The sequence below is a fragment of the Alligator mississippiensis genome, chromosome 2 (assembly GCF_030867095.1).
Source record: "Alligator mississippiensis isolate rAllMis1 chromosome 2, rAllMis1, whole genome shotgun sequence".
Classification (NCBI taxonomy): domain Eukaryota; kingdom Metazoa; phylum Chordata; order Crocodylia; family Alligatoridae; genus Alligator; species Alligator mississippiensis.
This window is the reverse complement of record NC_081825.1, coordinates 5460253-5484316: the sequence shown is the minus strand read 5'-3', so window position 1 is coordinate 5484316 and position 24064 is coordinate 5460253. Positions and strand designations below refer to the sequence as shown.

The following is a 24064-nucleotide window of genomic DNA, read 5'->3' as shown; positions in this document are numbered from 1 at the left end:
TAACCACTAGGCTCACCATCAGCTGGCGGGGATGGGTGAAGGTACCCGATGCCATCTGCCATAATTGCACAGCTCGTATACAGCCACGGGGTAGCTAACCCAGGCAGTCACACGGGTGCCTTCCTCTTCACTAACCCAGCAGAAGCCTAATTACGTGTCAAGCCTGTTCTCTCCCAGCTAGGTGTTATCCAGCCTGCGTTGGCTTTACTCCTGAAAGTGTAGTGGTTGCAGGTCTGATCCATTTTCTCACACCTTTCCCCCCAAAATCGAGGTGCATGTATTAAGTAGATTCATAGCTGTTAGGGCCAGAAGGGACCTCAATAGATCATCGAGTCCAACCCTCTGCATAGGCAAGAAAGAGTGCTGGGTCTAGATGACCCCAGCTAGATGCATATCCAACCTCCTCTTGAAGACCCCCAGGGTAGGGGAGAGCACCACCTCCCTTGGGAGCCCGTTCCAGACCTTGGCCACTCGAACTGTGAAGAAGTTCTTCCTAATGTCCAGTCTAAATCTGCTCTCTGCTAGCTTGTGGCCATTATTTCTTGTAACCCCCGGGGGCACCTTGGTGAATAAATACTCACCAATTCCCTTCTGTGCCCCCGTGATGAACTTATAGGCAGCCACAAGGTCGCCTCTCAACCTTCTCTTGCGGAGGCTGAAAAGGTCCAGTTTCTCTAGTCTCTCCTCGTAGGGCTTGGTCTGCAGGCCCTTGACCATACGAGTTGCCCTTCTCTGGACCCTCTCCAGGTTATCCACATCCCTCTTGAAGTGCGGCGCCCAGAATTGCACGCAGTACTCCAACTGCGGTCTGACCAGCGCCCGATAGAGGGGAAGTATCACCTCCTTGGACCTATTCGTCATGCATCTGCTGATGCACGATAAAGTGCCTCTGGCTTTTCTGATGGCTTCGTCACACTGCCGGCTCATGTTCATCTTGGAGTCCGCTAGGACTCCCAGATCCCTTTCCACTTCCGTGCCACCCAGCAGGTCATTCCCTAGGCTGTAGGTGTGCTGGACATTTTTCCTCCCTAGGTGCAGCACTTTGCATTTCTCCTTGTTGAACTGCATCCTGTTGTTTTCTGCCCACTTGTGCAACCTATCCAGGTCTGCCTGCAGCTGTTCCCTGCCCTCCGGCGTGTCCACTTCTCCCCATAGCTTTGTGTCATCTGCAAACTTGGACAGAGTACATTTCACTCCCTCGTCCAAGTCGCTGATGAAGACATTAAAGAGTATCGGTCCAAGGACCGAGCCCTGCGGGACCCCACTGCCCACACCCTTCCAGGTCGAGACCGACCCATCCACCACGACTCTCTGGGTGCGACCCTCTAGCCAATTCGCCACCCACCGGACTGTGCAGTCATCCACATCACAGCCTCTTAACTTGTTCACCAGTATGGGGTGGGATACCGTATCGAAGGCCTTCCTGAAGTCTAAGTATACGACATCCACCCCTCCTCCTGTGTCCAGGCGTTTCGTAACCTGGTCATACAAAGAGACTAGATTGGTCAGGCACGATCTGCCTGCCACGAACCCGTGCTGGTTTCCCCTCAGCATAATTTGCCCTGCCGGGCTCTCACAAATGTGAGCCTTGATAATTTTTTCAAAGACTTTGCCAAGGATGGAGGTGAGACTGACTGGCCTATAGTTGCCCGGGTCCTCCTTCCTCCCCTTCTTGAAAATGGGGACCACATTGGCCCTTTTCCAGTCCTCTGGGACTTGGCCCGTGTGCCACAAGTGTTCAAATATTCCCGCCAGGTTATGAATATAACCCATAGGTTATTATAGAAATATTCCCGTTACTGAATTTTTGTCTGAGTTAGAAGTGTCCTCATGGGTGCAACTCTGGTCTGGCTTTTCAGGTAGCTGACGGGGGAAATTAGCCATTGTTCTTCCCTTCGCATGTCTTAACCACCTCTACTTTTTAATGGTCATGCCATTATTCAAGCTAACCTTTCCTAGGGGAATTTTGCAGTCTGTTAGGGTTTCTGTCTCTGCTCCTATTGCACAGCTCTTCAGCTCGTCTCAAAACCATAGGTCCACTTATGGAGATGAGTCTTAGCCACAGCTAGGGTTTTAGTTCATCGGGAATGGAAGGATTGGTCAGATGAAGATTCGGCTCTCTTCCCGCTTGCTGAAAACACAACTTTGGGGGAAATTTCTTCATAGCGCCTTTCAAAACCAAGGTGTGCTATACTTGGAGGCATGTTATAGGTGAGAAAATATGGTCTTGTCATTGCTCCAGGTCTTCCTCTCTTCTGTATTACTTGCTGTATTACAGGCCTAACCCCTTCCAGCAGTGACCCCTGCAGCTCACAGAGCAGCTCTTTGAAGTTTTCCTGATTTAGCCCTATCCCAAGGCTGCCCAACAAGGCCGACAGGCTCCGTCTCTCCAGCCTGGACCCCACGTGTCAGTGAAAGTCACCCCCACACTCGTTGGCTGAAGGGTCTGAGGCAGCCTAGATGGGGTCCCCGCCGGAGGTCCATCAGGAGGAAGGCCCAGGGCTGGTTTGTCCTGCCCCTGCCTGCTTGCACAAACAGCCTTTAGATGCATGCATGAGATGTGTGCACAGGTCTGCAAATCCGTCTCATGCAAGTGATGACCAGCAGCAAAGCACCCAAGTCACATAAAGGGGGGCTGCCATTCACACCCCATCCCTCAGATCTGTGGGCTGGCCTCGGCCACAGCCTCCCTTCCTGCAATATCTTGGTTTTAGGCCCCTCGGGACTGTATACTAGGGCTGTGCAAACGTTTCCGACTCGTTTTGAGCTTGAAACGGTAAAATCGAAACGAAACAGAAAGCTTTGAAACAGCCTCGAAACGAAGTGAGGCAAGTCGAAACGTTTCGAAATTTTCAAAACATTTCCCAATTTTCAAAACGTGGCATGAGTTTTGCTTGTCCGCAGCTCGAGGTGGTTTCCCCCAAACCCCTGCACGGATCTCCTTGAAACTTGGCAGGATTCACGCCCTCAGAAGGGGCTACCGTTCCTGCACGTTTCATCCAAATCAGGCCAGAAATGTCAAAGTTATAGGCTACTTTGAGCTTCCCCACTACAGCCTATGGGTGAAACGTTGAAACAGCGAAACTGTCTTGACGAAACGAAACAGAGCAGTGGTTTTGAATCGAAACAGAATTCGAAATGAGATGCTGTTCCATCGAAACAAAACGATGCAGGTTTGCACAGCCCTACCATATACTCATGGGGATTTCATTTTCTGAGCAGGGATCCCCGTAGGCCCCAGGGGAGGCGCAGCCAGGCCCAGGGTCAGAGAGGATCTAGTCAGGAAACTTGTGGAGAGACTGGATGTGTTCAAATCAGCAGATCCTGACAACCTCCACCCCACAGTGCAGAGGGAATTAGCAGAGGTCATTGCGGGACCCCGGCACAGTTTTATGAGCACTCGTGGTGCTCTGGTGTGGTGCCAGAGGACTGGAAAAGGGCCAATGTGGGTCCCCATTTTAAAAAAAGGGAGGAAGGAAGACCCAGGAAACTATAGGCCAGTTTAGTCTTACCTCGGTCCTGGGGAAACTCTTTGAGATAATTATCCAGGAGCGCATCTGCGAGGGGCCAGCAGGGGAGATCATGCTTGGGGCAACCAACACGGGTTCATTAGAGGCAGGTCCTGTCAGACCAGCCTGGTGCCCTTTTACGACCAGGTCTCAAAATCCTTTAACGTAGACGCAGCGGACATAGTCCTTCTGGACTTTAAGAAGGCCTTCAGCACTGTCTCTCACCCCATTCTCATTAGAAAAACTAGGGGACTGTGGCGTCGACACCTAGTCAGATGGGTCGCTAACTGGCTGGGGGGCCGCACCCAGAGGGCGGTGGTGGACCTGGAGGGATGCAGGCAGTGGGGCCCCCAGGGCTCAGTCCTTGGACCCGCATTGTTCAACATCTTCATCAGCAACTTGGACGGGGGTGTAAAAAGCACCTTGTTCAAATTTGCAGACGACACTAAGATGTGGGTGGAAGTGGGCACGCTAGAAGGGAGGGACAGTCTGCAATCGAACCTAGACAGGTTTACAGGGGTGGGTGGATGAGAACAGGATGGGGTTCAACACTGACAAGTGCAAGGTGCTGCACCTGGGGAGGAAGAGCCAGCAGCAGACCTACAGGCTGGGGAACTCCCTTCTTGTCAGCACAGAGGCAGAAAAGGATCTGGGAGTCACTATTGATGCCAAATTGAACATGGGCCAACAGTGTGGGGACGCGGTCAGGAAGGCCAACTGTACCTTGTCATGTATCCACAGATGCATCTCGAGCAGGGCCAAGGAGGTGATCGATCCTCCCCCTCTATGCGACACTGGTCAGGCCGTAGCTGGAGTAGTGCGTCCAGGTCTGGGTGCTGCACTTCAGGAGGGATGTGGACAGCATGGAGAGGGGCCAGAGGAGGCCACCCGCATGGTCAGGGGGCAGCAGGGCAGGCCCTATGAAGAGAGGCTACGGGACCTGAACCTGTTCAGCCTCCACAAGAGAAGGCTGAGGGGGGATCTGGTGGCTGTTTACAAACTAGTCAGAGGGGACCAGCAGGCGTTGGGGGAGTCCCTGTTCCCCCCGAGCGCTACCAGGAGTGACTAGAAATAAGTCACAAGCTGGCAGAGGGTAGATTCAGACTAGACATCAGGAGGCGCTACTTCACTGTCAGGGCAGCTAGGACCTGGAACCAACTTCCAAGCAAAGGGGTGCTGGCTCCTACCCTGGGGGTCTTTGAGAGGAGGCTGGATGAACACCTCACCGGGATCGTTTGACCCCAGTACTCTTTCCTGCCACGGCAGGGGGTCGGACTTGATGATCTGCTCAGGTGCCTTCCGACCCTACCTACTATGAACAAACTGTTACACCAAACATCAGTAAACGCTTGCCTTGCCAGGTTTTTTTGCTTAGATCCTGAAATTGTTTTGCAAGGACAAAGCAGCAGTTCCCTGTTACTGGCATAACCACACCTGGAGGCAAATACATTCTGGAGAGGTTGTTAGCCGTGATAGTCTGAAGTTAAGGGGAAGGCAGGGTATATTTGCACCTTATAGAATTAACCAAAGTAGATAGACAGCACAAGCTGAACCTCACTTGAGTATCTGCAAGCTGAAACTCGTGCTATCCATCTACTATCAACCTACCTACTTTGGTTAGTCTGGAAGGTACAAATATATTCTAGGTTATACAAAGGACAGATGACCAGCTACATTCATGATGCCTTGTCGTTTTTTGTGCTTTATGGTCCACTCCAGGCAAAGCGGCGCAGCACGGCTCCAGCCCGCTGTTCCTTGCTCTTGTAAAGATGTGATGTGATGGGGTGACCGAGCATAGGCTCGCCCACTGCAATGAGATCTCCAAGGGACTGTGGCCAGACACCTACAGTGCCTCCAGCTCTCTTCTTGGGCCCTCTCAGCACCCATCGCTGTCTGACTGCAGGTGCAGCAGCTGATTGTGCTTCATGAGACAACAAAGCCCAGAAAAATCCCCACCTAATTTGAAAGCATGTGGGTCAGCTGACTTCCACATTTTCAAGAAACATGCTTTACCTGCCTAAGTGCCAGGACCAAAATAGGAAACAATCAGGTGTGCAAGCCTCACTCCCCCAGCATCTCCATACCCAGGACCCCCTGGAGAACCAGCAGTGGCCATTATCAGGCAGCTCTCAGACCAGAATGTAGACTCCATCCAGTGGTGAGGAGAAAGGCTTCCAGGACAGCACATTTTATCGGCCCTAACTGGTATCTGCTCTCCTGGTTAACCAGACCCAACTGACTCACTACACTCAAACAACAAAAAGTCATTAAGCCACTTAACGCCACTGTGCTCTGGGACAGGACGGGACAAAACCTGGGGAGGGCAGGAGCATCTCGGCAGCTGTGCACCACATCTTAGGATGCTGCCAACGAAAGCAAGTGACGCTGCAAACTCTCCAGCCACCTGGGCTGCGGAGTGTGATCACAGACACGATGCAGCCCGAAACTGGCCACAAAACACCTGGAACCATTTATTGCATGCGTGGGGGTGTCCGGGAGCTAGATTCCAACAGGAAAACCAATAAATACAATCAAGAACCAACCACTGGCAGGGAGGCAGGCCAATGAAAGAGCCTACAAGGACCAGTGCTGTACAGAAAATACGGGGCCAAAGCTAACATTACGCTGCTGCCGAATTGGGGATTTGCTGAGCTGGGTTGGTGCCTGTAACCCGCCCCTTAACCAGGTGGTAACTGGCTTGTTAATTAGAGCCAGGGAATCACTCTCTTTCAAATCTTGCATGTTTTGGAAGCCCCGTATCATGACCCTGCCAAGGAGATGTGTTCTCAGTGGTTGTGGGGCCTGCCTTGTCCTCTGCCCCGCATGGCAGAGGAGGCGTCTACTGTGGACCGGGGGTTCTTGATGGTCTCGTCGACAGACACAATGAGGCAGGCAGCCTCAGAGGCAGCGGTCAAGGCATTGATGCGCACGACGGCTGGCTCCCACACGAAGGCTTCGAAGTTGTCGGCGATGTCCTCATTGTTGATATCTACACCGTACCACATGCCTCCCTGGGAATAAGAGCGGGAAGTGTCAGCGACAGAGAAAGGGATGACACACGCAAAGCCAGGGAGGATGAAGACGGCCCCGAGGTGCCGGTGCACAGACAGGGAGGAGCAATGCAAATCTACTGACCCTGCCAGGAACCAGGGAGAGGCCTGAGTAAGTCCAACACCACCCCACATTAGAGACAGCTTAATAAGATGGCTCAGCTCCAGCTCACAGACAACGGAGCTAAACATCCCATTCATATACCCACTCCCGCTGCCCACAGGCCTCCCATTCCCGTGCTCACTGCACCTCTTCCCCGACGGGTTGAAAACTTAATCTAACATGGAAGAGAAGCTCTTCCCTCAGCGAGACCCTTCTGGCTAATGTTACTCAGATGCAGCAGCTACTGGGGTGGAACAGGGTAAATAGCACCCCAATGCTACACAGCAGCTTTGACATGACGTCTGGGAAACATGACTTACAAGAAAAGGCCCAAAGAACTGGGATAATTTAGTTTGGAGAAGAGAAGACTGAGGGGATTTAATAACAGCCTGCAAATACCTGAAGGGTGTTTAGAGCAAGGATGGCGAGAGATGATTCTCTGGGGCCACAGGAGACAGGACAAGGAGCAATGATCTTAAATTGCAACAAGGGAATTTTAAATTTGGGATGAGGAAGAACTTTCTTGCTCTGAGGGTGGGTCAGCATTGGAACAGGCCACTTTACAGAGGTTGTTGAACATCCGGCTTTGCAAACTGTCGTGAGCTGGCTGGACAGACCCTTGGCCAGGATGGTTTAGTCGAGGCTGATCCTGCCTTGAGTAGGAGGCTGAACTAGATGTGACCTCCTAAGGGCCCTGCCAGCCCGACTTTCCTATGTTTTCATGACCAACAAAGCAGCCGAATGAGAAGTCATGGGAGCTCTGAAGGGCAACATCTAACTGGCTGACTGGAATCTAGCTAGGACTGCATTAAAAACAAAAGGTCGCAGGATCTTAAATGATCACAAGCCACCAGGAGCTAGGGGTTTCCAGCTGACAAAGACGCAGGGGCTCTATTAGCTTTTATACACCACTCATGCTAAGCACCGATGTCAAGGCTTTTATCTCCAAATCACGTTAAGTGCCTGACAAATCAAGCACTTTAAAGGAGCAACTCAAACTCTCAGCAAGTTCGCTCAGCAGCTCTAGAAGAGTGACCCTATGGCAGTAATTAAAGAGAGAAGACACTCTCTCCATGAAGAGACCTGCAGCAGATCTCTATCAGGTCTGCAAACAAAACAGTCAGCAGTGACTACCAGGGCTCCAGCTAAATCCCTTCTGCTTTGCAAGCCCAGGTGATTCAGTGCTACCAGCTCTCCTAGCAGTGCCCATGTTCAGAGGAGTAGGGAGGGGAATGACCCACCTGGGCATGCTTGGCTCTCAGCTTGTTGAGGATGTTGGTGGCATCAAAGCCGGCATTGTCGCAGAGCTGCCGGGGAATGATCTCGAGGGCTTTTGCGTACGCGCCAATCAGCAGCTGCTGCTTGCCGGGAATGGTCCTGGAGTAGTCCCGCAGGTACTTGGAAAGCTCCATCTCAATGGCCCCTCCACCAGCCACTACAGAGTCGTTCTGCAACAGAGCAGGAGCAAAGGGACTGGGTCACTGCACGGACCTTCTTCCAAGGACAGGCAGCATCTTACATCCGAGTTAATAAAAGGCCAAAAGCTCTCATCTGCCTCAGAGGAGCCGCACCTTGGCCATGCCTCTCTAGTCAAAGTTTTGTGGGAGTCGGAAAATCTAGGTGTGTCTTAAATTCCAGGGCGACTTATGTTTGAAGAAATATGGTAGCCAGCAAATGGAGAAGACCAGGACACCAAAGCATCTCCTATTAGCTTGATGTTATCTCAGTGCCGGGGTGTCCACTTTACATAGGCACTGGCACCAGCTCAGCTTTGCTGGTAATTTCATTAAGCCAGTGCGTAATAGGCCTGGAGACTCGAGTACCCTCTGATAAGGGCTCCTCCAGCTGAGGGGGAGGTATGTTGGAAAGGAGCCTATGCCGCCCCGTGACACCTGGAAGGGGATGTGGGTGACCAGCCAAAATGTAGCCTGCCTGGCAGGGAGTCGTTTCCTCACTCAGACAGCAGCTCCAAGGAGCCACTGCTTGGGTGCCAATTTCCAATGCTATTTGCTTCAGGAACAGACTGCCCGTTTCTTCTAGGAGCAAAAGGTTCCTCCCGTGCCTGAGGCCGTAACCTACAGCAGAGCTCCTTGCAGCATACACAGTGGTTAGCACGTTTTGTGCGAGCCAGAAATGCCCCTGAGGTGCTAAACATGCCCCTCCCGCATGACAAGTAACACAGAAGACGACAACATGGACGTATGCACTTCTGGCTCTCCCAGGACCCAGAGCTGTAGATCCTATTAAGCTGGTTAAAGGCTACATTTGCCACGAGGAGGAATTTGAAGTGAAAGAGATCTCCGCCTTCCAGAAGTTCACAAAATCCCAGGGCTGAAAGGGACCTTGAGGATTAAGCCCCCTTCACATGCGCAGGCCACTCCAGAAGCCTGTCCACTCCACTTCTGAACCACTCCAGAAGCCTGTCCAGCCACATCTGCTTGAAAATCTCCAATGAATGAGATTCAAAGGTTTCCCTGGGCAGCTCGCTCGACCAGCTTAGAGTCAGGAAGTTACACTTGATATACGATCAAGGGGAAACGGAAAAAAAGAGGCACAAGGATAGGTAATAGCAAAGCTACCCAGTGCCTCAAAAGTGACCCTGTTAAGGCACCAAAGGATGAACCTAGGGGAATGGAAGAGCCACACAGCACCCTGATAGACCGCAACCTCCTCTCCTGCTGTCAGGAGGACCAGTGGGTTGAATGGACACATGCTCAGCAGGTCAGAGAGCAATTCCACCCAATAGCCACACTGGACGACAGGCTGAAGAGCTGAAAAGCAGTTAACTGTAAAGGAGCTGTGTTATTTTAGTTCATTTGAGTGCTGCCCCTTTAGTGGCCTTCCCTTCACTGTGCTCCGAGAACTACAGGGCAGCCTTGTCTAGTGACAAGATCATGCCCCACTCCCTTCAATCAAGAGCTCAAACGTTTGACAAATATGAAGAGTTGGGACAGCCTTACCTTAATGGCCCTCCTGACAATCATGATGGCATCATGCAGGGACCGCTCCGTCTCCTCCATGAACTGCTCGGCACCTCCACGCAGGAGTATGGTGCAAGTCTTGGCCTTGGGGCAGCCTCTGAAGAAGTTGTACCTGCCAAGGGCGGAGCACGGGTTAGAGCAGCCAGGGGACGTCCACCCAGACAGCTTTTGATGGATGAGAACGAGACAGATCACTCCTGGTACAGCAACCTCCAGCAGATCTCAAGCCCAAGAGGGCAGAGCCAGGCTAGGCCACAAATGGGAGGCAAGTTCTCCTAGGAAGGAAAACCCAGGGACCTTCTGTAACTTGCACCCTGTCCCAACCAACTATAAGGGGGAGAACTAAGGTATTGGGAGCTGAGCTTAATAGGAGACCTCTCAGGGTGAGCTACAGGAGCCAATGGACCACTGTACCACAGCACCTAACTCCACTTGCACTCACTATGAAATGTTGGAGGAGCTGACCCAGTCACGCCCAGAAGGGCCTGCCTTTGTGGTGGGGAAGAAGAGATGCTAGATGTCATTTGCATATCACCATGGGATGTTTTGGGATGAAAGTTGCTACACAAGCACGCAACACCATATGGATCCTATTATTTCAAGGTTCAGCCACCAGGCCACACAAGCAGCGAGATCCCTTTGCCTTGTTTCCACCTGAAGCCAGCTGTCAAACACGTTCAGGGAAACTCAAACATTTCAGCAGCTCAGTCCTAACACTGCAGCAGGCAACATCCCAAGACTCCCTTCAAGCACAATAGCACAAGGAACAGGTCATGGCTGAGACGCGCTTACCTCTCCCCTCCGATCTGAACCTCTTCAAAGAGTTCACACTGGCCCAGCACGTCGTCTGTTAGGGCATTAACGCTGGTCTGAATAGAACCGCCGCAGGCCTGCAGTGTGCAGGAGAGAGGGTGTTGCTTTAAGGAAACAGCTGACAAACCAGATCCATGCAGGCAGTAGGGTAGCACTCTCCATGACCACCTAGGCGCAAAGCCTCTGAACTGGCTGGTGGCAGGAAGCAATATGCTAGAGCATCCTACACCAGGGGATGAGTGCATTCTCCTCCCATCTTGAGGCCAGGGCATACCAAGGGCATCAAAAGACTTTCAAGGCAAAGCAGCCTGAAGAGGTGCTAACTGTGCTGCTGTGGCAGCAATACACAAGTCCTACTACAAGTCAGGGAGGGGCAGGGGCTGTAGGTCTGATGCCCACTTGGAGACAGTGAAAGACGGCCATCAAGAAAGAGAACACCCCCCCCACCCCGGGGTAGAACAATCCTTAGGAGCACCACTATGAAGGAAGGGGAACAGGACTACATGAAGGTACTGCCTAGGTGCATACCGCTATAGTTAAGAGCAGTAAAGGTGTTGGCACCAGTGGGGATGCAGTTATACTGGTATAAATTCCTGTGTGAGAAGGGAGTTATGTTTACTGGTATATAGCAGCTTGACCTGTGCCAGCTGGTCAGCTGACGGGAGACCCAAGACTGGGAAGTAGACCGGGTCCAACAGGTCACATTACAAAGACCCCATGAGCACGGCATGTCAATACTTGAGAAGTTGGTTAAACATCTTCCTCACTAACCGATGGATTCATTTCTCTACCTGCATCTCGGCTACCAGCCTGGGGACAAGCTGCTTGCCTCCCACTGACCTTCACTGGGGCTTGGGCACCTAACTCCAGCTGAACCCCTTGAAAATCATGGTCTTGCTGATTTGCTCAAAACACGAACTGTGTAGAGCACAGCCAACTGCAAGGCAAAGGAGAACTGCTCCAAGCGCTATGCCCTGCTCAGTCTGGCTTTCTATAATCCCCTCCCCACTTAAGCAAAGAATCAATTAATTTAAAGGCAACTTTAAACTAATCTTGGTACCCAGTGTTCCCCATGTTTGGTCACTCTAGGCAGTGGGAGGGACCTGGCCAACACACAGGCACCAAGAAGGCTTAATCACCAGCCTAAACCCTCTACTCAAACATTACCATCATCGTCCTTTTCAGATCTTCCTCCGGGACTCGGCCAGCACAAAACATGTCCCTGTCAGCAAAGTACTGCGTGGCCACGTCGCCAATGGGCAGCTTGGACAAGACCACCTTGGCTCCCGACTTGTGGATTTTGTCCAGCTTGTCATACAAAATGTTCCACTCGGCATCCACGATCGCCTGGTAATCCTAGAAAGGGAGCGGGGGGCATTAGAGAAGGGTTTGCAGGATAGTTTAATTACAAAGCAGCGCCAGTGCCATCCCCCGTCACCTGTGCAGGGAGATCTCATTTGAATCGAAGGCAGCAGCAGTACTGCTTTACAGACTGGGCAAAGCAATTTTAGGTTGCTCATTTTATAACAGGAAATGGAGTCCATTAAAAAGCCTTAAAGAAGCACAGCTCAATAGATCAAGGGCCGGGCTGAGTGGGCAGGAGGAGAGTCACAGCTCAGCACAGCTTGAAAACAGGTCAGAAACATTGCACCTATGGCTGCAGGGTGTTTAAACAGGGACAATTCGACTGTCACCCAGGCAGTACTGTCACTACAAGAGAAAAAAAAAAAATGTACTGCTTCATGGCTATCCAACTGCGTGGGCCACTTGGCCCATGGGCCAAGGGATACCACCCAGTCACTGTTGCCTGCATCATTCCTACTGCTATTCCCACTGGCATGTCTGGGTTCCCCATCCTTCCTCCAACTTCCACTTCCTGTGTCTGCTCTTGGGCACAAAGCGGCATGGCCCAAGGAGTCCAGAGCCCGAAGCCCCTGGGCACTTGCAAGTGGAACAGTCCTGTACTACCTGGTCTTTATCTGGTGCTTTTCCGCAGGGCTCAGGCTTTGTGAACCAGACATACAGGCGGTGAGGGGGAATACTCTAGCCGCTGATGCAAGCCACCGCTAGAAAAAGCTTTAAACAATAAAGGGACCTATTCATTGCAACTAGGTAGAGATTTAAGGGAAACAGGGCAATTTCTCAGGCTAAAACATGCCCAAGGAGCCAGCATTACACTCCTGTTAATATACAAAGCACCAAGGGATTTAAGTAACAGCACTGCTGTCAGAGCTAAATGTTAGGAACTCCTTCTTTCTGAGAATTTTTAATTGATCCCTAGCATTGTAACTGAAGAGTTTTGCCTTGAGCTTGTTCCAGGCAATGGGAATTGGAAGCATGCCCCGTTTTAAAGAGGTGTTTATCAAGTCCTGGAGGCTCTGTGGCTCAAAGCGCTGTCTGTTTTTGCATCGCCATGACACAATCCAGGGATTTCTCACATGCATGAGGAAATCGCACTGCTCGGTGCAGCATTTCCCCGAATCACTGTTCTTCTGGTCAAGGGAACCCACGTAGTGGGCTGGAGAAACACACAGCAGTAACTTTGTGACACCTAAAGAGCCCTGCTGTACATTAGAGGCATGGGTTTGGTCTGGCTGTAGCCCCCTTCACGCTCTCACCTCCACGGTGTTGACTCGGACTTCGGCATTGTCTTTCTCAGCTTTGAGTTCGAGCTCTACGTTCAGCAAAGCAATCTTGGGCAACTCGTACTTCTTTGGCTGCATCTCAAACCCAGCGTAAGAGAAAGTCTTCTTAAAGGCAACTCCAGCCACCAGCTGGGACTCCTGAAAGAAGGAAGGCTCAGGTTAGGGCTGGTCACACACAGCTCCTCTGGCAGGGTTAATGAGCTGCGGTCCAGGAGTCCCCCTTTACGCAACAAAGGGCCATTTACGTGATGCCATCCAGTGCTTTTGATTTCTCCCTGGAGAACACAAGCGACAGACACTTATTTCCTCTGCTCTGATCCCTCCCAGCACTAAAGACACCACAGCGCAAGGCATTATACAGCATCTGAAGATCAAGAGACAGACCTCTCCAGTCCCGCCAATGTCTTTTCCATTCGTACCCTTTGAAGGTGGCTTTCCTCGACTCAGCCACACATCTACGCTTGCACTGTTTTTGTCACGTTTCGTACTACAGCCCTAATGGATGTGGTTCGGTTTCTGCAAGGCTCTGGCTTGCTCAGCATTGCCCCCTACAGTGGGATCTTTGCTTTGGCCCGACGCTGCAGCAGGACAGCCCCTGTCCCTACCTCCTCCTGCACAACAGGTCACTGGTTCTCAACCTTTTTAGACTCAAGGCCCCCACATGAGACTCAAACCCTCCCTTGGAAAATGCCAGATCTTAGTTTCTACTCTTTTTGACTACAAAAACACAACACTAGAGCCATTCTTCTGTTGCAAAGAAGTCAGCAAACTGACAATAGGTCAGAATGGTTTTGATGCTCTGGACTCTTACGTGAAATTTCAGGGTTTATCTTGTGAATCATGTTCAAGCATTTAAACTTATACTAGCATGCATACTATATGGCCCCCTTAAAAGCATCTCATGGCACCCTGGTTGAAAAATCACTTCACTAGGTAAGCATCACATGGGTTTCCCCAGAGCAAGATCTTCAGAGCTAGCCACCGCAGACAAGGATGCAGTCTTGAGGCCTTAGGAACAGACCTTTCCTCTCAGGGCTCTGAGAAGATGCCAGCTTTCATCCTCCTGCCCCAGGGCTCAGCTCCAGCCATTGCATCATGACACCTCACTCTAAGCTCCCCACAGGTGCTAGCAGTGCCCATACTGCACATCCAGGACCCTGAGGGAGCAGCTGCATCTCCAATGACCATGAGAAAAGTACAACAGCAGAAACACCTTTTATAGGTGGTAGGCACAGAGCCCCAGAGGAATTTAAGACCTTTAATACGGCACAGCCCCAAAAAGAAAGACCTGCACTGTACTCGCACTCCCACCCCTGTTCTGTTAGACCCCTAAGAACAGCCCTGATATACTAACTCTCCATAAAACTGTTCCACGCTTTATATCAAGGCAGACTGTGCCTCTCAAAGCTGGATTCTGCTGTCTAAAAATCCTGCCAAGGAAGAGGTAAACTGCTTCCCTTTGAGAGAAAAAAAAAAAAAAAAAAAAATAGGTGAGGAGCACAGGATGATCCATCTCAGACTGGAGTGAGGGACAATCCCCTACAAATCCCCAAAACACTAACAGCTTCCAGCTGCAACCGGGTGCTCAAGCCACACTGAGTTAGTAAATTAGTTGTCTGGGTAAGATAATGGCATAATTATAACCTCTTCTCTCACTGGAGATGTTGTGTGGAGTGTTTACAGACAAGAACCTTCTCAGAATAATAATTCGCTCACTGGAGAATAGAGCAGGCGCTACTCTTCAGTAAAGAATTGCCAATCAGAATCCATGCAGGATTTGGGGAGGCAGGGGGCCTGGGAAAACATCAAACCACCGCTGCCATTGCCAAATATATCCACTTACTACTAGTAGTAATGGATACTCTGGTATCACATGAATGGACATCGTATAAGAACTACAGCAAGCCAACAGATGGATATGCTCCTCATAATCCATCCATCCTGGCCAGTACTAGACCAGTTACAACTTGGTTTCTAGGAGCTACATTGCTGTGGTTTTGGAAGCCACTAGGATCTATCACTCAGGCAGGCATTAAGGATCATCTCTCCTTTGGGCTGCATGTGTGCAAGTCGGAGGTTCCCAACCCCTGAGGCGCTGTGGCCCAGTACCGGGCTGTGAAGGCTTGCCTGCCGGTCTGCAAGGGGGTTGGCTGCCGGTCTGCAGTATGCCAGTCACTTCTGGGCTGCAGTATGCTGGTCTGCAGTCACTTCCAGTCCACCATCTAAAAAGGTTGGGAACCACTGGTGTGACTTTACCCCACAAGCCATGCAGTGTGGGTAAAATGCCCCAGAGGCCTCCACTTGCTTACTGTTCCCTCACTCAGCATTTTGTACATACTGCAGGACTGTGGAATATAGGGAGACTGCCTAATGCCTCATGGAAACAAGGAATTAAGAGGCAAGGCAAAGCCCCTTAAGGAACTGTCAGCCAGCTTTGCTGAAGCCAGGGCCACCACCAGGAGATTTAAGCAATCAATTTGGGCTCTTGGGGCCCTTCTGTGCTAACAGGAGACGCAGCCAAAACTTACTTCCAGGGCCCCACCCTGAACCTTCTTTATCCCAATCATTTTGAGCTGCAACAGGTCGTCAAGCAACATGACAGCATCCACCACCATCTTGGCAAAGAAATCTTTCTGCTGAGAGATCAACTTGGAGCTGAGGGCGGTGACTGCACATTTCTCCAGAAGGCTTCTCTGTTCTCTGCAAGAGAGGGGGGGCAGGGAATACAATTAAAATCGTGTTCACATACTGATGATTTTCACCAGACTGCCAAAGCATAATTTTATGCATGGATTTTAATTCTCAACCCACCAAGGAAGGGAGATGAGCATTAGCCCTATTTGACAAAGAGGGGAATGGAGAAAGATTAATCCGTTCATTTCCAAAAAAGGGCCCATGTCACTTTTTGACAACCGGAGCCTAAGCATTCATTCATAGTTCCCACTGGAGCCAAGGGAACTGCATAAGCACAGCCCCTCTGAAAATTAAGACCACATTAAAGGCCTTTTCTTTTACATTAGTATGTATGACATGAGCCAAGGGAAGGGAGGCAAGAGAGCAGGAACAGACATCGCCCCCCGCAAAGGGCTGGAGCCCAAACCTAAGCATAAGCCACTGAAACCACCGAAATGCATGCTAATCATTAGCGGAACTACAGTACATTGCATCCAACAGACAAGCCAGGGCTATCAGTCGCCTTGTGGAGAGAAAAATATCCATCTGTGAAGGACTGCCTGCTCATTACAGCACACCGGTTCATCACTATCAACTGCCCACTTGGGAGTACCTCCTTATGCACTTAAGTAAGCCTGTTTATTCTGAGAGATGCTGACCCTCTAGTACTTCGACTGATGTCAGCAGGTGCTGCAGATGCTCAGTAAAAAAGGCCGTTTAACACGGCAGCCACAGCTTTGGATACCAGAAAGGAGCCACTGTAACAGCTAGAGCAGTGGTTCTCAACCTTGACAGAATCAAGGCATCCCACCCCTTGGGTTCAAGACACCCCTTGGGAAGTGCTAGCTCTTAGTTTTCACTCATTTTTTGACTACAGAGAAATAGAGCAATTTTTCTGTTGTAAAGGACTCAAAAAAGCCATAACAGGGCAGGATGTTTTTAATGCTATGGATTCCTATTTGAAATCTCTGCGTTTCTCTCGTGAATCATGTTGGCACACCTAACTGCTAACCCAGGCTGAGAATCACTGGCCTTGAGAGTCTCCAATACAGAAAAAATCTAACCGTAACTACAACTGTTATCCACGGTGATTTTAGTCCCACATTTCTCAACCACGCCACAGGAAGTACAGAAAAAAACCCATCACACTGACCAGAATGCTGATCTACAACTAAGCCACCTTTCCAGGCATCCAAATGACAACTTACTCTTTATCCTCCTTCTTCACGGTAACAGCGATCTCTCTGATCTTGTCCACTGCCTGTCAAAAAAAAGCCAGAGCTGGGATTAGCAACTCAAGGTAAAGATTCTGATCAGCTTTCAAGTGTTTTTTTTTTTTTTTTAATTTATTTCTAATCTTATTCTTAGTTTCCCTGTAATTAAAATATTATGTATTAAAACTATTCAGCTGCTTCTGGCCCAAGTCAAGAAGCATCTGTCTGTCTTCTCTTATACATGGCTACTGGGCAACACACCGAAGAAAAGAATCTGTAATGTTACTGCAATTGCTCTGTACAAAGGCAAGAAGCCAGATCTACAAGCAAGCAGGATAAATGGAATAAGCATGCAAAGCCCAGGCATGCTTAAGTGCAATCATGGACACTATTACACAAACAAAAATTCTGTGCACCCCAAAGTACTTTTATTTCCCTTCCTGCTGGGAAAGTACCCCCAAATCATTACTCTGACAATGACTGACAGGCCTCTCAAAGAGGCTAGGGAAGTAAGGAAAGGTCTTCTCAACCAGACACTTCCATGTTTTCTCCAGCAGTTACTTTCAAGCTCAAACTTTTGGTTCTTCCCTTGAAGTTCTTACTGGTGCTAATGGCCAGGTCAGACACAGGTGACAGGTGCTAATATTAAAGGGGAAATATGGATGAGAACGACCTGCAGGCTTTTTCCCAGGAGAGGACAAAGAGCTTGACTGAGTAAAGCAGATAAAGGCACAAACATCTGCTATCAGGCACTGGGTCTTAAGGGAACCAGATGCTGTTCTGCAGCGGGACGTGACAAAGCTGCTACTGATCCTACCTCTTCTCTCCAGTCCCAAGTCCAAACCCAACCCCAGCCCACTGCAGAAGTGATTTCTAACTCCAAGCAGGAAACTACCACTTTCTTTCACAGCACTCCCTTACCAGCTGGGTGGCGGTGCGGAAGGCCCGGATGATGATCTGAGGATGCAGGCCCTCCTCCACGTATGGCTTCACTTGCTTCAAGAATTCTGCAGCCAGCAGAGTCACTGAGGTGGTGCCATCACCAACCTGCAACACAGGGGAGAGCGCGTCACTCGCATAGCCTAGAACCGCCAAGACAGCACTGGAACCAAAGGCAGAGATGTCCCAGGAAGACATCCCAGCCCAAGCACAAAACTTTCCAACCAGGAACACAAGCCTGGATTTAGACACAGATATACCATGGCTCTCCATGGACCCGGCAGCAAAACAAGGACCAAACTAACACCCTAGCATGTCACAGCAGGCTTCCTTTGCCCTTGTGGTATGCATCTCCCAAAACGTGACAGTGGTTCACACTCATACCTCTGCGTCCTGTGATTTGGCAATGTCCACTAACGTCTTAGCAGCAGGGTGGATGACATCAAGGAGCTTCAGGATTGTGGCGCCATCGTTAGAGATAGTTGCTTTGCCTACAGTTTAAAAAGGAAGTTCAATTCAGAGGGCTTGAGGGGAAGTACCCCTCAACCCCAAGCTAGAACCCAATTCCTGGGGGAGTTATTCAAGCCTCATGTTAAATGAATGTTTCTGATTAGTTTAACACCAGTAAGATTTACCACATTCACTCTATTTCCCTTTTCCCCCCAACTATTTCCCTTTGCCCTATTCCCCCCAACTACTGCTGGGACAGAAATGATTTCATGGACTTCTCCTGTATCCTGGGGAATTCTGCCACTGGCTTCAGCTCCAAATCCTCAACTACAGGAACTGCTCCTCAGACAGGACCATCTCTGCTGCATCTGGGATGTAATCATTGCTGCATTTTAGCACACTCCCATAATCTGGATGTGACCATCTAGTCAGCTGAGAAGGAAAGCACAGGCTTTCTACCAAGGAAGAAAGCTAAGAATAGCTGTTTCACAACCACTGCCCTGCAGATGATCTCGCTCCCTGCTGAAGAGACCTTTTCAGTCCGTTCGCAAGTAGGTTACGCTAAATGGCACAAAGGCATTTCAGGCAGGTTGACCTGCCTCTGTGCCACACAAAGAAGCACTGCTATGAAATGCATGTGCCCGCACACGCTAGCTCCAAAAGTACTGAATCTCAGGCAACAGGGCTGCCTAGGAGTGGCCCTGAGCACATTCAACGAAGCACGCCTGAGAACTGTGCTGGGCTTGAGGTGGGGTTCATAATGGTGCTCCCAGCCCAGAGCCAGCATAGGCATGCCCTCAGGAGGCCCTTAGCATCCTCCCAGGCTAGAAGAGCTACCAAGCAGTTGTATAAATTTAAAGCATATTTTGCAATAACAGCTTCCCGTATCAATAAACTATTCAGGATCACTTCACTGTCCATGAAGAGAGAAAAACAGTATAAAATGGTTAAAAACTAATTGTTTAATCTTAATTAAAACAGCAGGTTTTTTTTAAACTGTGAATTTTACACAGATCTGTTCCTTAAAACCGTGCTTATAGCAGGAATTCACTGGCTTGCACATTTTCAGTTTTCCTATGTACTTCTGACAGATCTAGCTGCCTTGATTTATAGAGCCTGGAGGATCAGTGTACTCATTTTTCTCAGCTGGAAACCCGAGCATAATTCCTGATTTGCATAACAAATAAAAATCAGTTCAGCAATGTTGGCCAGACCCCTGCTTGGGCAAAGCATGTGGCTAAAGAGCCAAACAGCTGGGCAGAGATCTCTGCCTGCAGGCCAGCCCAGCACCAGGAGAACAAAGATGTTTGTACCTCAAGCCTGATGTGCACTCTGAGAGGAAAACCTTGCACTTCACTGAGTCATAATTATGCCTAGATCTAGTCAGTCCCATAACCCTTCCTTTCATAAGAATTAAGGAGCTTTCTTAGCTCAAAAAAAAAAAAAAAAAAAAAAAAGCAAGCTACCTTATCTCAGTCTCATGGATGAACAACACATTAATGCAACAACTAGGGCTGTCACCAAAAGAACCTGATCTGGCTGAGGCTGGAGAGAAGGCTTTACATTTGTATGTGATCACAAGGAATTAGACCTACATCGAAAGAGCATTAAGGACTAGAAGCTGCTGCAAAGGACAGGGGAGGTGAGCAAGCATTGGATCAACTGCCAAGGTTTTTAACACTGGTGTTGTAGTAGCAATCTCAGCTCTAAGCTGGCTCGCTATACTTGCATTAGATTTTCTTTTCTACTCCAATACAACAACACAGCTCATCGTCCTAAAGCCATTTTCTAACACTTGTGTGTTAACTGGCAGCCCAGGGAAGTCTGTTGCTTCATGCTTACCTCTGTCATCAACAATAAGCTTGTCCATGCCCCGGGGACCCAGGGTAGTGCGAACAGCTTCTGCGATGACCTGGCAGGCATTGATGTTGCTCACAAGCTGGGGAACGCCCTGGGAGGTATCCGTGCCTTCCTTCAACAGGATAATTGGTGTTGGCTGGAATGACAACACACCACACAAGGGTTTACTGCAGTTAAAATACAATCTTGTAGTTGTGCCAAAAAATAACTGCCCATTGTCAATTATTTAACTTTCACGGCCTATCAAATTGGGAAGTCAGTTGACTGTTTTATGGAGTCCTTAGCTGCAATTCCATAATTAAGACTGAATCCCAAATTTACAAAGTTCATAAGCTCGCATGGCTTAGAAAAGGCCTGTGGCTCCAAATAAATCTTACATTTTAGGGATCTGGTCCTGCAAACACTCATGCTTTATTTCAGACTGCAGCTCTAATTATAAAGTCTTAGGTAGACAAAGAACTAAGGGAGAGCCAGAGGCTGAAGTCACTACATGGACAAAGCAAAAGCTGGCCCGCTGACTTGGAAGAGTACATTCCTGTTTTGAAGTGTTTGGCGGTTTAATCCCGACTGAATTCCCTGAGTTTCTACATCTTGTGGGTCTAATTACAGCACTCTTTTAAGGTATTTTTAAATCACTGACATTTACTGAGAAAGACTCACATCTTTAAAAGAAACATCTGCTCCTGCTCTTTAGGTGAGAATGTATTTGCAATAAAATAGTTACCAAACTCAAGTTAACAAGCAGCTCCAGCTAACACTAGTGACATTCCCTGGGACTGTTCTGCAATGGTCCTGAGAGGCTGGATGCAAAAGGAAATAAGCAGTATCCACACTAACGGCACAAACAGCAATGTGGCTGCAAAATTGGTGAACCACCAGCACAGAGACAGGGCTCAGATATTTCTAACACTGTAGCATACAAGTCACTTTAGAGATTTCCAAAAGACCCCAATAAAAATATCTAAGCACTGTCTACACTACCGCTCCCACCAGCAAAGCTGCACTCAGAAGAAGCTGCTGAACTGCAAAAATAGGATTTTTTTGTAACATAAAGCCAATAAAGGCTCACTCTGGTACCTTGCTGATGGGAAAAGGCACTGGCTGACTTCAGAGTATAGCCAAGAGAACATCTGATGGGTTTCAAAGACCGGGGTAGGTGACACCTCTTCAGCACACTCTCTGTAGGGGATTCACATCCAATCGCCCTTCAAAGCCTGCTAAGTTCAACTTCCCCCTGTGTAACTACTCAGAAAAATCAGAGCACGATGCCATCTCTTAGCCAGCCTAAGACAGCGGTTATTAATATTTTTAGAACTGAGGAACCCCTTGGAAAATGCCAGCTCTTAGTTTCAATTGGGTTTTTTTTTTGCTACACAAAAACAGAGCCATTTTTTTGTATCAAAGAATTCAGATAGATCACAAGTCAGGATGTTCTTAATACTATGGTTTCCTATTGACACCACTGAATTGCGTCTGCACACCCAACACACCTAACATTGCGTGGCACCCCGCAGCACACTTGGAAGGACCTCGCAGTGCCCTGCTTGAGCATCACTGGCCCATGACACATGGAGCGGTCATGTCTCTGTTCGCTGTGTGGTTGCAACATGGAGGATCAACCCAGTGGCAAGACAGCTTAACAGCATTCCCGTTTGAGTTTGGGACACTCGCTGCACTGCCTTTGGGGGCCTTCAGAGGGGAAAAAGGCAGGGAAAGAAAATGTCCTGCATTTACTCAAATCTAAGACGAGGTTATTCCCCCCACCAATCAGCATGGGGGAAGTGGGGAGTCTCTCGTCTTATATTCGCGTACAAAACAGAGGAGAGGGTGGGCAGGTGGCTGTTGCGGCTCTGACTCTGGCCTCCTGCCCACCCCTACTTTCCCTCTACAGCTTCTGCCCTTTGCTCTCACCCTTTACCTGCCTTTACTGTCAGGCACAGCTCAGCTCCAGCTGGGGACAGATTCCTTCTTGGGCACAGAGTACAGATCCACAGGAACAGAGACAGGCCTGGCCAGCCAGCCAGCAGTGCCAATGCTGCTGCATGGCCCAGCAGCCCCCGCTGTGCTTTCACATGCTGTGCTCCATGATCCAGGAGGGAACAGAGCCCAAGCAGTGCCTGACAGAAAGTAGGTGGGGGGGGAAAGAGACTATGGACAGAAGAGGACAAGGGGCAGAGACTGTGGGGAGCAGAGGGGGGCAGGGAGGGAAGAGGAAGGGACTGTGGCAAGCTGGGGGTGGGAGGGATTTCATAGCCATTAGGGCTGGAAGGGACCTCACAAGATCGTCGGGTCCAGCCCCTGTGCCCAAAGGGCAGGAAGTCAGCTGGGGTCAGCTCACCCCAGCAAGATAAGCATCCAGGCATTTCTTAAAGGTATCCAGAGTAGGTGCTTGCACCACTTCCGGAAGGGAGTCTATTCCAGACTCTGCAGACTCGGACGGTCAAGAAGTTTTTCCTTACGTCCAGTCTAAACCAGTCTTCCAGCAGTTTGTGACCATTAGACCTCATCTTCCCGTGGGGCGCCCTCGTGAACAGACGCTCTCCCAGATCCCGATGCACACCCTGATGTACTTATCGGCTGCCACCAAGTCACCCCTGAGCCTGCGCTCCTCCAGACTGAAGAGTCCCACGTCCCTCAGCCTCTCCTCGTAAGGCCTGCAAACAGGTGGGAGATTGTGGCAAGCCGGGGGTAGCAGAGATTGTGGGGAACTGAAGGGGTGCAGGTGGGAGGAAGGGGCAGAGGGTGGTCAGGGGGCTGCTTGACCCCCCCGATCACTTGACCTGCCCCCTCCTGCCGCCACTTCCCCTGCTGTAGGAAGAAAGGGGAGATGAATGCAAGACGAGCCTCTGATAATTAGATCAGACACCTGAAAAATGACAGCACGTTTATATGTTTTCCATATGCAGAATCTAACTGGGGGGGGGTCTTAGATTCGAGTAAACACAGTATATACAGAACATATCAGGAGACGCCTTGCCTTGGCTGGCCAGGACAGCCCCCAGCAGAAGAAGGGCAGCTTCCTAACACACAGCCACGGCTGCTCCTTTCTAGGACTACTATATTTATTTTGGTTTTTAATACGATTTCTAGCCGAGGCCAAGTCAGCCCAAAAACTACGCTGAAAACAATTTAATGGCACACAAGCTCCATTGTCCCTTTGCAATCCCAACCCCCTGCCCCATTTGGGGGCTGCCTCTGGGGGTGGTGGGGGCAAGGACAAATCAGGGGGGGCCTCCCCTGACTGACCCCTCCCCTGCCAGAGGGGTGCAGGGACTTCAGCTCCCAGCATGCACTGCTCTGCTTCGACCCTCACCAGGCCCCACGCCTTTCCCTGCCACGTGGACTACAAGTCCCAGTATGCAGCGCGCCCCCCCCTCACGCCCCACGAATGGGCCTGGCCGCGCAGTGCCTGCTGGGAGAGCTAGTCCTTCACTCCCCCCACCCCCACGCTAACCCCCGTGGCGGGGACCCGCTCCGCCACCCCCCCCCACAAATACCGGCCGGGTCTGGGGGGGCAGAGCCCGCGGGCGCCGGGGGAGCCGTTCCCGGGCGGAGGGGAGCGCCGATAGCGCCGATGGCGGCGGATGAACTCACCATCATCTTGGCGGAGCGTCTGCGGCAGCTCCTATGGTAGAAGTGGTGGCGGTTCCCACAATGCAGCGCGCGCCCAGAAACTTCCCGCGCCGGAAGTAGTGCTCCCTCGCCAACTCTATGACCGGAAACCAGAGCAGCCGTGCTGCTTGCCTGCCTTTGACCATAGAGAGGCGGGGGTGTGGCTCAGATTTTGGCAGGACAGGCTGCCTACGGGGTCGTAATAGCTCACTATT

At 50.3% G+C, this 24064-nt stretch overlaps 1 protein-coding gene across 1 annotated transcript; it reads right to left on the bottom strand.

Annotated features, from left to right (window-relative positions):
• Window positions 1–5956: 5956 nt before the first annotated feature.
• Window positions 5957–23925, bottom strand: CCT7 (chaperonin containing TCP1 subunit 7). Its single transcript, XM_006278244.4, has 12 exons — window positions 23832–23925; window positions 20220–20373; window positions 18312–18418; window positions 17910–18035; window positions 16983–17035; window positions 15630–15801; window positions 13075–13239; window positions 11624–11812; window positions 10436–10533; window positions 9623–9755; window positions 7904–8110; window positions 5957–6520 (listed from the first exon to the last, which is right to left on the bottom strand). Exons 1-12 carry the CDS (start codon window positions 23835–23837, stop codon window positions 6296–6298), a joined length of 1635 nt encoding a protein of 544 aa, XP_006278306.2. The 5' UTR covers window positions 23838–23925; the 3' UTR covers window positions 5957–6295.
• Window positions 23926–24064: the final 139 nt, after the last annotated feature.